The sequence below is a fragment of the Onychomys torridus genome, chromosome 5, assembly GCF_903995425.1.
Source record: "Onychomys torridus chromosome 5, mOncTor1.1, whole genome shotgun sequence".
NCBI lineage: Eukaryota > Metazoa > Chordata > Mammalia > Rodentia > Cricetidae > Onychomys > Onychomys torridus.
Window position 1 is genome coordinate 92,065,117 of NC_050447.1, and position 15,812 is coordinate 92,080,928.

Below are 15,812 nucleotides of genomic sequence, written 5' to 3' on the forward strand. Positions count from 1 at the left end.
TATAGGTATGGTGATTTCCAGAGGTTTGAAAAAAAAATCAAAATGTCAAATTTTTCAATAGAGGTAAACAAGGTGTTCCTAGAAACAATGTTTTTTTCTAAGAATAATCTCAACAGAACACCCTTCCCTTCTGGATTATGCAGAAGGTGTGGCAAAGGCAGACATTGGACTAATGAATATAGATCAAGGGACAGTCAAGGTAATTCTTTGCTATCAGGAAACACCTTGAGGGGCCTCTCAAAGGCCCCCATGTCAAATTCCATTCAGTCATTTCCTGTCATCATGAAGGAAACTCCTTCCCAGAGCAATTTAAGAACCTAACGTCTATTGTAAAAACCATACTGCTCTGGATGATGGAACAGACCACACTGCTCTGGATGATGAAACAGTTAGAGAAGAGAGAACAAAGAATTCAGGAGAAACCAAAAAGCAAATATTTTGGTGTGGTGATATTGTGTTCCCCAAAATATGGTGCACCCTAATAAACTTATCTGGGGTCAGAGAAGAGAACAGCCACTAGATACAGAGGCCAGAAAATGGTGGCACACACACTTTTAATCCTAGCATTCCGAAGGCAGAGAGATCCATCTGGATCTCTGAGTTCAAGGCCACACTGGAAACAGCAAGGCATGCTGACACATGCCTTTAATCCCAGGAAGCGATGGCAGAAAGCAGAAAGGTATTTAGGGCACGAGGACCAGGAACTAGAGCTGGTTAAACTTTTATGTTTTTGAGCAACAATTCAGCTGAGATTCATTCTGGATGAGGACTCAGAGGCTTCCAGTTTGAAGAAACAACTGAGGAATTAGCAAGATGAGGTAGCTGTGGCTTGTTCTGTTTCTCTGGTCGTTCAGCATTCATACCAATACCTGGCTCTGGGTTTGTTTTTATTAATAAGAACTTTTAAGATTTGTGCTACATTTTGGCAAAACTTCTATAAATGAACAAAGACCAAAACTAAAAATATGAATAAGCCGGGCAGTGCTGGCGCACACCTTTAATCCTAGCACTTGGGAGGCAGAGCCAGGCAGATCTCTGTGAGTTCCAGGCCAGCCTGGTCTACCAAGTGAGTTCCAGGAAAGGTGCAAAGCTACACAGAGAAACCCTGTCTCGAAAAACCAAAAAGAATAAATGATATCATCATTGAAGGTCTTGTAGACACAGATGCAGATGTAATAATAATTGTACCAAAATCTTGGCATCCAATTGGCTTCTTCAGGAGGTAAATGTTCAGCTTTTAGGAACTGGAATGTTATCTCAGGTAAAACAGAGTGTGAGATGGTTCTAATTGAATGTATAGGGCCAGAAGGACAGAGAGAAAAATTAAAGCCATATGTGAGTAATACAGCAATGAATTTGTGGGGACGTGATGTTACAGCAATGGAAAACCCAGATTAACATACCTCCAATCTCCGAAACAAAACATAAATTAATATATGTTTCTGGGGAAATTTTTAGAAGGTATTATAAAGAATAGTCACCAACCATTCAGGTTGTACAAGAACAAGGCACAACAGCTGCTGATCTTTCAAAGGCATCAACAGCCCTACCTTTAAAATGGTTAACAGACAAGCTTGTATGGGTTCAGCAATGGCCTTTAACATCAGAGAAACTGCAGGCTTTAGAATAGTTGGTACAGGAGCACCTAAATGCTCAGCGTACTGAAGAATCAACCAGCCCTTGGAATTCTCCTGTATTTGTTGTTAAAAAGAAATCTGGAAAATGGAGAAGGGTAACAGATCTAAGAGCTGTTAATAAGGTGATTCAGCCAATGGGCTCTCTACAGTCTTGAATTCTTTTGCCTTCTCTGTTACCTAAAAAAATGGCTTCTGATAGTTACTGATTTAAAAGACTGTTTCTTCACTATACCTTTACAAGAAAAAGACAGAAAAAATTGCCTTTACAGTGCCTATTTATAATAACTTCCAGCTTGTTAAGAGATATTAATGGAAAGTTCTCCCACAGGGAATGTTAAATAGCCCCACCCTGTGCCAATATTTTGTAAGTCAGCCATTGGAAATGATACATAAACAATTTTCTCAATCTATAGTTTACCATTACATGGATGGCATCTTACTAGCTGATTCAAATGTAGATACTTTAGAAAGAATGTTTGAAGAAGTAAAGAAAATTTTGCCTTGTTAGGGATTACAAATTGCTCCTGAAAAAAAATATTAAGAGGAGATTCTATTAATTATTTAGGATATAAAATAGGTCTACAAAAAACTAGACCCCAAAAGATGCAAATTAGGAGAGATCGATTGTGGACTCTTAATAGCTTTCAAAGACATTTCCTATCTACAGCCCACTATTGGAGTAGAAAATTAAGAACTGCTTAATTTCAAAACCTTAAATGGGGACAAGGATTTAAATAGTCCAAGAGAATTATTAGCTGAAGCTAAGAGAGAATTTGCTTTGGTAGAAAAGAAACTACAAGATGCACATGTGGATCATTTGGATCCAGAGTTTGATTGCATTCTGGTAATCTTCCCCTGTAAGCATTCTCCTACAGGAATATTAATGCAGAGGGAAGATAATGTCTTAAAATGGATCTTTTTACCACATAAAGAGTTAAAATAAATAAATAAAAACTTATGTGGAAAATATCTGAGTTGATTCTAAAAGAAAATTTGAGACTTTGTCAATAAACAGAAATAGACCCAGCAGAAAAGTAGTACCTTTTACTAACGATGAAACTGACAAATTATAGGTAGAAAGTGAACCTTGGCAAAGAACTTGAAGGGAGAGGTTAAAAACAAATATCCCAAAAGAAAGAGAATTCAATTTATAGAGAACTGAATCCTTCCTTGCACTGTATGGGGAACACCAATGTCTAGAGCTCCCACATTTTATACTGACGCAAACAAATCAGGGAAGGCAGGTTATAAATCAGGAAATTTAAGTGGCTCAAATCCCTTATGATTCTGTCCAAAAGTCAGAATTATATGCTATTCTGATGGTATTAATGGATTTTTCAAAACCTCTTAACATAGTTACTGACTCTCAGTATGCAGAAAGAGTTGTTTTACACATTAAAACTGCTAAATTTATTCCTGATGGGTCAGAATTAACTTCGTTATTTATTCAGTTACAAGAAATAATCAGGAATAGGACACATCCCTTATATATAACACACATCCGATCCCATTTGGGTCTGCCAGGCTCTCTAGCACAAAGTAATGAAAAAAACTGGTCAATTATTGATAGGACATGTGCTAGAGGCCTCAGAATTTCATAAGAAACATCATGTGAATACCAAGGGTTTGAAAAGGGATTTTCCCATCACTTGGTAACAAGTCAAAATTATAAGGAAATGTCCTACTTGTTCTTTATAAACCAAACTCCATTACCTGTAGGAATGGAGTACCAAAGGGTACTCAAAGGAATGATATCTGGTGGGTGGATATGTTTCATTTTGTAGGATTTGGAAAATTAAATTATGTATACCACACAATTGATACCTATTCAGGATTTCAATGAGTGACTGCTTTGAGTTTTAAAAAGGCTGATTCTATATTCACATGTTTGATAGAAGTTGTGGCCATCATGGGTATACCTGTACAAATTAAAACTGACATTGATCCAGCATATGTCTCTGGTAAAATGAAAGTTTTTAGCTTTTTACAATATAAAGCATATTATAGGTATACAACACAACCCTACAGGGCAAGCAGTCATGGAAAGCTAAATAAACAGAAAGGGGTAATAAAAGACCCCCAGAAATAGATTGCATAATGCTTTATTAACTTTGAATTTTCTAAATGCTAATGAGAAAGGAACGAGAGACATTGGGTAATAGAAGAACTGTGGAATTAAATCAGCCTGTATACTTTAAAGATGTGCTGACCTCAGAATGGGGACCAGGGTATGTGTTATGTTGGAGAAGAGGTTTTGCTTTTGTTTCTTCAGAAGAAAAGCTGTGGATACCATCAAAATTGATAAAGGTTCAATTTGAACAAGAAGAGACCTCTTAATTAGAAGAGATGATAGTTCATCAAACAGCATGGCCATTCAATCTAAACTAATTTATAAGATTAACAAATGCTTCTCATTTTATCAGATATAACTTGCCAAAAGGGAGCCTCCCAAAAGTTTCATATTAATTGTAAGTTGTTAATGTATATGCTTTCCCTATGTTAATTAGGATTTTATTATTAGTTTTTTTTTAATTGTGTATATGTTTTGTAGTCTAATGTAGCTCTGCGTGTATAAGAACTTACCTGTTACCCAAATGCTTTTTTTTTTTTTTCCCCAGTGTTGGGGTTTGAACCCAGGGCCTCATGAATGCAATTCCAACTGAGCTATATACCCAAAGTGTGTGAGTATACACACACACACACACACACACACACACACACACACACACACATATAGAATTCTTAAGTTCTGGTCTATACCTGTTTGACCATAGCAAGTACTTTTCAAAAGTGTGTGAGGGCAATTCTTTGAGAAGCCCACAAACCCATTCTTACACATCTTATTTTTTCATAAGTGTCTCTTTTAATCTTCATTCTTAACTCTTAATAATGTTTCCCAAAAACTGTGATAGATGAACTTATAGACTTTTATATTTGGTCTTTATAATATTTAGCATCTTACATAATAAGATCATACATTTGTAATTCCAAAGAAATTGCCCTGTGAAAAATAAAGACTCTTCAGTGGAAGCTACAAAGTCCACAACTGGACTCCCTCCCACAGGCTCCTGCTCTGTCTCCACTCTCAGCCAAATTTGTCTGCCTAGTTTTAAAAGTGACACAAAATTTCAAACAATCCTTCCTTTCACCCGGAGTGAACACTACTTTAGGCCTAAACAAAAGAAAGAAGCTGTCCACCTGCAGATCAGACTTCCACGCCTGAGTGATGTCCAGTCCCTGAAGAATAGACTGCAGTACGATCCTAAAGTGTTCTGTTGTCCCAGTCTCAAACATCTGGGTAAGCAGGGCTTCTAAGTGAGGCTCAGTGTCCTGAGTGACTAGAGCAGTAACGCCTGGACCTGGAGGAAAAGAAGACAGTCCCGGAGTTATTAACAGAGAAAGATAGACCATCACAGTCAGTGTCTTTTCAGTTCATTCACTCTTGAATCTGAGACAGAAAGGTCTTTGACAGAAAGACAACAGCAGCACTATTTAGTCCACACACTTGGATCTGGTACTGGCCCAGGCACACCAGGTGGCTTCACTTCCTAAAGGTCCTATACCCTTGTAGCTTCTCTGTGCAAATCAACACAACATAAACTCTACTCAGCATGTACTCTTACAACACTCCCCAACACCCGTGAAGTCTAACCTCGAAAGATACCTAATTCCTTCCCTAGCCCCCCAGCAACCCCAAAAACTTAAAGGAAAACCTCTGCCACCTGTGATACGTACTGACTAGATACAAGAAGACATCGGGCCTGTTTATCTTTGTCTGCTTTGAGGAGTAACTCTGTTTAACACTTTTTTTAAAGATTTTATTTATTTATGTTTGGGTTTTTAGACAAGGTCTCACTATGTAACCCTGGCCTAAAACTGGCTATGCAGACCATAATAGCTTCTGCCTCTGCCTCTAAAGTGCTAGGGTTAAAAGCATGCATCACCATTCCCTGCCAAAAAGAATAACTTTATACTGTTACTTAGCATTAATATTTTTAGATGTTTCTAAATAATTTTCATGACTATTTCAATGGCTACACAGGAATCCCTAAACCTTTGATCTATAAAACCTCAGGGTCAGTTTTGTGCCAGAAGACATCAGCTCTCTCACTAGTCTGTGTCTGAGGTCTTAACTGCCTCAAAGGGTTATATCTCATTAAGAGATAACATACTAGGTAAACCTATTTTACTATATATACAAGTTATTGAGCACACTGAATTGGGGTGGTGAGGAAAGCAGATTTCATGTAATTTTCAAAGTTAATCTATAGCACTATAAGCCTGATACAGAGAAGTTTCCCCCAGGCGAGATGATCCATTTGAGTCCTCTGTGGCCAGAGCAAATTAAAGGCCAAGAACAAGAACAGTAAACCTTAAAGCCATGAATGGGGGTTGGAGAGATGGCTCAATGGCTAAGGGCACATAATGGTCACACAGAAAACCTAAATTAAGTTCCCACCATCCATGTTAGGCAGCTTACCTAAATTAAGTTCCCACCATCCATGTTAGGCAGCTTACAGCTGTGTAACTCTAGAATCAGCAACCTTCTTCTAGATTCTACAGGTACCTTCATTCACATGTGCACAAACCCACACACAAATATATACGTGATTAAAAAAAAAAAATTGTAGGTGTAGAATTCGAGATGAGCCAGGTCTATATAATGAGTTCCAGACCAGCCATTACATAGTAAGACTCTGCCTCAAAAGACAAGCATGGATATACACAAAATAATCCCTAAAATATGAGAGGACCTGAGAAGACTAGAAGGGTCCAGTGTGCACAGGGAAGGGAAAGCTGGAAAGGTGACTGCTTACATATGCCAATATAGAAGGAGGAAATGATGTCCCAGATGCATGTCTAGGGGGCAAGCTTTCTCATGTGGGACCTGGAATTGCCAGGTACCACCCTGTTCAAGGAGGATGGCCCAGCCAGTTGTGGTGGTACACACTGGTAAGATATGCTGAAGAGACAGGCATGTGAATCTTAATGAAGCATGGTAACTTGGCTATGGAGCTCCCATTGACTTAAGCCTCTGCAGCACAGAATCAGATCAGAAAGAAACACCTTACTGGGCCTAGAGAGATGTCTCAGAGGTTAAGAACACTGGCTACATCCTCAGAGGATCCTGGATCAGATTTGAGTCCCAGCACCAACATGTAACTCACAAACATCAGTAACTTCAATTCCAGGGACTCTGACACTATCCTTTGGCTTGAAGACACCAGGCATATACATAGTACACAGACATACATGCAGACAAAACATCCACACACATAAATTTTTAAAAAACAAAACAAACAAACAAACAACAACAAAAACAAAACCACCTTACCTGTAAGAACTTTCCGCACAGAATGAAAGATGGAAGCAAAAACAGAGCTTTCCTTGGAATGAAGCTCTGGGGCCAAAAGGAACAAGGTTAGAAATTGCAAGGCTGCGTGGAAAGACTGAGTATTCCCCGACAGGGCTGGCAACTCCTCCAGCAACTGAACGTAGACATCCTGGTAAAGGGTCATGTGGGAAAGCAGTGTTCCATCTGTACCCACCACTTGAACAGTTTGGGGCTGCCCTTCACTGAGGTGTTGGCTCAGGTCTACTTCTAGAAGTGTGGGGACGGCTGAGAGAAAGACTGAAGGCAGGCGGCGGCCTCTAGTCCCAGGCACTAAGCAGAGCTGCAGTGTAGCACCCATGTGCATCATGGCCTGCCGTAGCAGCTCAGGCAGTGCTGCCGCTGCCTCCAGGACCTGCCTCCGCCCCTTAACATAAGGCCCCAAACTTTGACACAATTTGGTTAAAGCCACCAGAAGCAGTTGCCTGCCCTGAAGGCTCTGGATTTTCAATTCTTTGCTAGAAGCACCCTTACTATACCTTGAGAGTAAGGCAGTGATTTTTCCAAAATTGAGCACCAAGCTAAGCTTTACTTGGATAAGCATCTGCATTAGCTGTTCCAAGAACACCCCTGACACTTCAAGAAGCTGCAGCCAAGCAGGGTCATCCTCTCTAACTTGAAACTCAGTACTGGCTTGCAACAGTGAGGTCAGCACAACCTCAAAGATGTCACTAACATACATGACTCTGAACACAGAGCGGGCATTCCTTCCCCTCTGCAGACCATTGAGGAGCCGGTAGCATGTCACCAAGAACTGGAGGGCTAGTGGGCAAGAGCAATGTCCCAATGTGGAGACAGCCATGGAGAGGAGCAGAAAAAAAAAATGCACATGGTAAGATGGCAAGAGGCTGTCCAGGCGAAGGGTAGAGATGACTTCTAACAGCTCCAGGAGGCCTTTTAGCTGCTCTTCATCCAGCTTGATAGGAAAACCACTCTTGATCATGGATAAAAAATTCTGGGCAACTTCTCCTCTTGGTTCTATACCTTCAGGTCCAACTTTTGCCAATTTGGTTTCCCAATGAGCCACCAATGTGGGGTAGTCCTTTTCAAAAAGCCAGGGAAGCTGCTGACTAATAAGACTCAGATCACTATGGGCACCAGAGCATAGTATGCTAGAACATTTTGCAATGATACACATCAGGAAGGCAGAATAGAGGGACTGCATCTCCGGAAAGAGAGGGCTGTGGAGGAGGGCTGTGGATACTTTCTCAAATGTGATATATGGCTCACCATGTGCCAAGCTTTCCTGAGCTTTATTTGCTGGTATAGTTCTTAATAGGACAGTAGCCACGTATCTCACATCATCCAAACAAAGGTAGGGTATTAAAACTGTGAGGTTTGATACAATCAAGTGCCAGTGGGCTACAGGATATGTGGACTCATTCATTGTCGACACCTGCCTATCCCAGGCAACTACTGTCTTCTGACTTGAGCAGTCTCTGCTAGAATCGAGAATGTGGGCGGTGTCATACCTCAAGGTTTGAAGGGCTTCTTTGGACTGGGAACTAGTCTGCATTAGAGTCCTTTTCACCTTCTGCAGGTACAGCTGTTCTAAGCAGTACCTACTCAGAGACCTAGACTGGGCTATACACTTTTCCACCTTCTTCCAAAGCTGTGTTTCCACACCTGGGAGTAACAAAGGGAGGTTTGAGATATCCAGAGCAGCCCCAGCTAGGGGCCCCGCCAGAGAATGATACTGGCTGCAGTGCAAACTGAGGGTAGTGTCCACTTGAGCCCAGGTGTAAGAGAGTAAGAGTGCAGAGTCACTCACCTTCTGCTGCCACAGCTCAGGCTCTGGACTCCAGAGGTCCAGGAGAAGGCCCAAAAGGGGCTTCACAAGCTCTTTCAGCATCCTCTCCATTATGCACTGTGTCCGTCTGATGATGGGCAGAGGCATGCTGTTGTCCAAACTTGGCATGTTGAACATGATACAATGTAGCAGAGAGCTCAGTGACAGTGCCTTCAAAGCCATGTCAGTATCACTCTGCAAACAGGGCATGACTAAAGACTGGAACTTATCTAGTACAAGGGACCATGTATCCAGGATCTGACTCAGTGGCAACTCCAAGAGACATGCGCAGAGAGCCATGAAGGGGCCTGAGGCAAGCAAAGGCTGCCTCAGTGCCTCGGCAGCTGGACGGCAGATCACCCCCAAAATCTCCTCAAACAGCTGTGGCACCTGTCGGAGCTTGGAATATGTCTGGAAGATAGTGTTAATAAGTACCTCCTGGGCTTTTTTGGCTCGAAATTCTGTTACTTCTGCATCAATCCAAGCTGAAGACAACAGGTCATCTAGGTCTGGCTCTAAAATCAAATGATTCAGAGACATCAAAATCTTGAGGCAGCGAAACCAAGCTGGCACAGGTGCTTGTGAATGGTTGATCAGCAGCTCAGCCACACGGCGGTAGAAGTGGAACTGTGTCTCCCCATGCCGGATCCTGTCAGCAGCCACATTGTAGATGTTGTTGGTGGCCACTGAGTTTAGCAGTTGCTCTACAGCCAGAAGCTCTGTGGTCCAATCTGATAAGGATAGGGCTTCCATCTGCCCCTCTTGCAGGTGTGAAATTTGCAAGCAGCCAAACAACCTGGGGAGAGCCTGAAAACAGAGAAACTGGTTTTCTTCCTTAAGGTATGAATCCAGAAAGAGTTTGTACAATAAGGACACTGAGTTGGCCACAACCAAAGCATGTAGGTCTGACTTGATATAGTCAGGCTCTACCAGCCTTGTAATCACAGTTTCCATTGGAGTGAGGAGACTCTTCAGAACCCCCATCTTTATGTTCCCTTGGCGCTGTTCCAAGAGCTCCTCCTTATAGGATGAGAGTAAATCATGTCGAAAAACACCGCCTCGAAGAAGAGCATCCATCTTACTCCTGATATCTCGGCTCAGTACTTGCTGTAGCTGGCCTTGACCAGGCTGTGTCCATGTGCCCCCCAAAAGCAAATGTCTCAGGACTAGGCAAGGCTGGAGGAGGTGGCTAGTCATATCCACAAAGACACGTCTAGGGTTGGCTTGTTGTTGCTGAAGCTTGAGGTAATGGTCAAGAGCCAGATGAATGACCTCAAATAGCTGGGCTGTCATGGCTCCTTCTGGCTGTCTGCAGACCGACCAGCAGAGCTGGCTCAGCAAGGCCACAATCAGCTCCGGTTTGGCTGTATAGATGACAGCAAGGGCAGGTGCTGAGAGGATGCCCTGGCAGCAGCTCAGGATGGCACAGATATTCCTCTGGGATCCCGAAAGTGAGAACTCTGCTATTCTCTCATTTATGATCTGAGTATTAAGAAAGAAATAAAGATCATGACTACCCTGAAGCTACACTTACTCAGAAAGTATGAAAGAATCAATCATTCCTCTCTCATTTTGATGAGAAACACCCAGATTTTTCTACCTCTAACATGAACTGACACTTATTTAATGCATCAATAAAAGGTAAAGTGTCTGTTCTAATTCCTTCACACATCCATCTCCTGTCAATATCAATTCCGAAAAGGTTTAGTGCCTTTGTAAATTTGCCACCCAATTCCAAAAGGCTTTGCAAAGCTTAAAAGTCAGCAACCAATTTTTTTCTTCTTTTCATTATTCTTATACATCCCAACAGCCTCCTTTCCCTCCACTCCTCCAGCCCCCTCACCCCCGACCTCCCCTTCCCCCCAAATCTACTGCTCCTCTGTTTCCCTTCAGAAAAAATCAGGCATCTCAGGGATATCAACCAAATATGGCATAATAAGATGCAATAAAGACTAGGCAAACCCTCATATCAAGACTAGATGAAGCAACCCAATAGGAGGAAAAGGTTTAGACCCCAAATCTTTAACTCATCTCAGCACTTGAGTCATGACCCTGTGGCCCTATATACATATTTATAGTCATTACATTTCCCTATTAAAAATACCATAGCAGGGCTAGAGATGTAACTCTGTTGGTAGAGTGCTTGCCTAACATGCTTAAAGCCCTAGGTTCAATCTCCAGCACTACAAAAACTGAGTGTGGTAGTGCATGTCTGTAATCCCACTACAAAGAGAAACAGGCAGGAAGACCAGAAATTCAAGGTTATCCCTAAATTACATAGCTAATTGGATGCCAGCCTATGATAAATGAGTACCTTTCTTTTAAATGTAAATGTAAAAACCATGTCACATACATTATTTTCAGCTCTCAAAATTCCAAATTCAGACACAAAAGCAGGTAGATCTCAAAATTTATTGTTAGGCCAGTGACCTGCTCCTGGTCTTACAAGATCTAAGAATCAAAGCTGTCTGAGGTGCTAAGTAAGCTATTAGCAACCACATGAAACAATCATTACTTCCAGTCAAGTAAGTACTGGCTTAAAAAGTAAGTTATAGCAAATGTGCTGAATCCTAAGATGTCAACATATTCCAGTAGCCTCCAGATATTTTATTAAATAGAATAAAAAAAATATTTTCCACAGACCCCAAAGCATAATTTGTGTTCAAGTTGTATATGTGTCCTTTAGTAATATTTCATAACTATAAACATACATTTATTTTAAATGTCGTAAGTATCATTTCTTAAATATAAAGCTACTTTTTTGATTTTCCTGTCTTGCCTTGAAGGACCACTTAGAATGACCCCATTATTTAACAGTGTCACAATGAAGGATGTGATCTTAAGCATTACTGGCAGGTTATCTACTTCCTTGTTCTTTGTTCTGTTCCATTCCATTCTGTGAGGCTCTGGCTGAATAGCTCTACAACCAGGCACATCTAGTTTCAAATCCCAATACTGCAACTTACTATTCATCATATGATGGCCAGTTATATCCTTACGCCCTTTGAGTTTGTCATGTACTAAATGCTCATTAGTACTGGTTTTTAATGCCAATTATTATGACATTTGAAAATATTGTTTTGACAATGAAGTTCAAACTTTTGTGATTTTAACAAAAAACTTTTGAGATAATTCCTGTCTAGATTATCTTTGATCTCCCTCCAGAAAATTGCATCAAATGTCTGTGTGTGTCAGTGTGGTTGTAATATGGTAGCTACCTTTTCCAGTTACGAAGTAATAAAACTGGTTCTGATGGTACACACCTGTAATCCCAGCACTTGGGTATACAAGCAGTAAGACCATGAGTGTGAGAGCAGATGGTAATAAAGACTTGTTCACAGGCCTGGTATGGTGGTGCATGTTTTTAATCCCAGCATTCAGGAAACAGAGGCATGCAGATCTCTATGAGTTCAAGGCCAGCCTGGTCTACATAGAAAGTTCGAGGACAGCCAGGGGTACATATAGAGGCCCTGTTTCAGAAATAACATTTTCTATTTTTGGATATTATTCCTTCTTCTTGCTCCTCCCTCCCCTAACTTGAAATTTCTCACAGTCACATAAGTGATTCTGAAACAAGTTTAAGCAGTAATAAGAAATTAACAAAGATGCACGTAAGTCAATAGAAGAGACCATTATTTACCTTAACAAGAGAGATTTGAAGATTTACAGTCTTTCCATTCTTAAGGAGATTCTGCAATTTCCTGCTATGTAGAATGTTATCTACATAGACCCAGAGCCTTTCAACAATATCTTCCTGCAGTTCAAGTTTTTTCTTATAAAATGCAACCAATGTCTGTCTTGCCCAATCAAGTAAAACCTGGATTTGTAGAAAACATACTGTGTAAATGAACTTACATGAGAGAAAGATTTCCAACATTATAGGGACATCCAGCCATGACCAAATTCTATTGCAAGAAAAACAAAACAACTTTCTTCAAAACATGAGGTTGGAACAAGAGGAGCACTTCAGTCTACAAATTCAAGATGAGTCTGGACAACATAACAAGAGCCTATTTGAAACAAATAGGCTGAATATGGTTACACATGGCTATTAATATCAGTACTTGGGAAGATGTGGCCAAAAGATCTTAATTCATTTTCAGCATGAAATGTATAGTGAAAGCCTTATTTTTTTTTTTGGTTTTGGTTTTTCGAGACAAGGTTTCTCTGTGTAGTTTGGTGCCTGTCCTGGATATCACTCTGTAGACCAGGCTGGCCTCAAACTCACAGAGATCCGCCTGGCTGTCTCCCGAGTGCTGGGATTAAAGGGATGTGCCACTGCCACCTGGCACGTTTTTTTTTTTTAAAATCTTCACTTGTATGTTACATAATAATATATATTTTGAAATCTTGAAATGTTATTAAGGAATAAAAAAGGAAAAACAATGTTGTCTTAGTATGGAGTCAATGAAAAATTTCAGTGAAATTAACATTATTCAATGGCCTTTTCTAAGAGGAACACAAAAAATGTCCACAATGACCACAGAAGAAATCACATATGCAAATCAAAATGGTAATGAGGGATCAGTAAAGAAAAGGAAAAGGGCCAGGTGGTGGTGGTGCACACCTTTAATCCCAGCATTTGGGAGGCAGAGCCAGGCAGTTCTCTGTGAGTTTGAGGCCAGCCTGGTCTATAGAGCAAGTTCCAGGAAAGGCGCAAAAGTTTTACCGATAAACCCTGTCTCAAAAAACCAAAAAAAACAAAAGAAAAGAAAAGAAAGTTAGGAAGAAAGAAAGGAAGAAAAGGAAGAAAGGGAGAAAAGGAATAGGAGTCAGAACACTAGGATATGTGTCCTGATTTTCCCAAGACACAGGCAGGGTACCTTCTAAATCTATCTCTCAGGAGACATAAGCAAACAGATGCACGAGGGCTTTCTGAGAAAGAGGGTTGTACACACGCAGGTTCCATTATTACAACATGTTTACTCAAGCACAAAACACTGAGAAAAGGTGAGTCCTCAGCTCTCAAAACTGTGTGCATGTCTGTGATACCGTTGTTTTGGATGATGATGCTGGAACCCAGGGCTCCAGGCAAGCTTGGCAAATACTATGACACTGAATTACACTTATTCTGCCCAAGCCCCAACTCAGTTTTACTCTCCAGAATTGTCAATATGTATGAAGGCTGACTGATGTTAAAAGGAAAAAGGATAAGGACATCTTGGGTCTTGATCAAGCCTGCCAGGATTACCCTTTTGTTTCATAGTGTGCAGTGCTTATCAGTGAACTAACAAGCTGCTAAGCTGATTCAAATGTGTCGTAGGTATGGACACTAGCAGGTCAACTGTTCTACACACTACATCTCATAACTAACTACTCTAACAATTATAATACAGTTTTGATACATCTCGAGGAGCCTCCTTTAAAACCAGCATTGGGATGTATGTCAACCCAACTCCATGAGCTTGTCATTCTACTACTGTTTCAATTACCTAATTTTTAGCCACAAAAGCTTAAGAAATACTAATAGAACAACATTATACTTGTTACCTCTCTATTTCTAGCTTGGCCTCATAAAAAAACAAACACTCTCCAAGTTCCCAACCTTCAACCTAGCAAACTGAAAGATCTCACTATTTTTTCACTGACATTACTTGTAACTCCCAATGAAGTTTCCTCCCTAACTTGTTTTCTAATCTTTTAAATAAATGTCAATATCCAAGTTGATTTGAGATCATAAAAATCTAAGTTTTACACTAAACTTACTTGTTCTTTATTTGGTAGAAAGCACTGATGGGAAATCCAAGCAAAGTGAGCTAGTTTTAGTTTATCTTCCCAGGAAGTTGTCTTGCTTTTAAGTTTAAAGGAAATGCCAGAATAAACAGCAGCCATAGTTACGTCTTCTACAATCAAAAAGAAGGGAAAATAGTATTATAATAAGACCTTACAAAACAGGCATCAGAAAATGAACACTATCTTTTTAAAAATACTTACGTGTATTGCTTAAGTGTATGCATGCAAGAGCCCAAGAAGGTAAGAAGAGATCCTTTGAGACTGGAGTACAAACAGTTGTAGCTAGCTGCCACATAGGTGCTAGAAAATGAACCCAGTTCCTCTGCAAGAGCAGTCAGTGCTCTTAACTGCTGAGCCGTCTCTCCAATCCCTCACTATATACCTTATATTTGGGCACAATTGGGAAGCAGAGGAGGCAGGCAGGTCTCTGGGAGTTCGATGCCAGCCAAGAATACATAGTGAGATGCTGTCTCAGTTGTGTGTGTGTGTGTGTGTGTGTGTGTGTGTGTGTGTGTGTGTTTATATTTAATTTGAACCTGGATTTCAGCAAAAGCAGGCAGATGATTATAAATACTCCTGCTGTGATTACACATCACACACTTAGAATATACAGGTATTCAATAAAGCAAAATCAGAATGTGTAAATTACTCACAGAATGATAGTCACCATACATGATTGAAGATCGAAAGAAGTTTCAGCACATAGCTTCTAAAATGTATTGTGTATCAGGATTAGCTTTATTAATTAAGCAAATAAAAAAGCGATACAGTACTTGAAGGAAGTAATGTTTCTTCAAGGGAAAAAGAAATCAAGTGTTGTGGCTGAGGAAATGGTTCAGCAGTTAAGAGCACTTGTTATTTTTATAGAGGACTTGAGTTCAGTTCCTAGAACCCACAAGGCAGCTCACAACTGTCTATATGGGAATTCTGCATCTTCTAACTTCCCCAGGCTCCTAACTAACTACCTAAATAAATAAAGCATTTAATTTCAATAAAAATGCCACTATAACAGGTATAGTATTATTCTACTGTAACAAGTAACTTCTTACACACGCAGAGCTACATTAGACAAAACATACACATGATTAAAAAACTGTAAAAATAAAATCCTAAGCAACAAAGGGAAAGCATATACATTAACAACTTTACAACTACTATGAAACCCAGACAAAGCTTTTGAGTTTCTTAAAAGTCATAAAAAGTTGTCATTTTCGTTAAACAAATTAGCTCAAAAAATATAAACATTCACCATCCTGCTGTG

General features: G+C 40.2%; 1 protein-coding gene across 5 annotated transcripts in view; it reads right to left on the reverse strand.

The window, feature by feature from the left end:
• Urb2 (URB2 ribosome biogenesis homolog) overlaps nucleotides 1–15,812 on the reverse strand; it is a 31,578-nt gene that overhangs the window by 14,570 nt on the left and 1,196 nt on the right. For all 5 annotated transcript variants that reach the window (XM_036187842.1, XM_036187844.1, XM_036187846.1 and 2 more), the window contains exons 2-5: nucleotides 14,525–14,661; nucleotides 12,459–12,635; nucleotides 6,973–10,300; nucleotides 4,836–4,996 (exon numbers count right to left, since the gene is read on the reverse strand). In XM_036187842.1, the coding sequence (XP_036043735.1) occupies nucleotides 4,836–4,996; nucleotides 6,973–10,300; nucleotides 12,459–12,635; nucleotides 14,525–14,650 (3,792 nt within the window). In that variant the 5' untranslated portion in view covers nucleotides 14,651–14,661. The remainder of the gene's footprint in view (nucleotides 1–4,835; nucleotides 4,997–6,972; nucleotides 10,301–12,458; nucleotides 12,636–14,524; nucleotides 14,662–15,812) is intronic.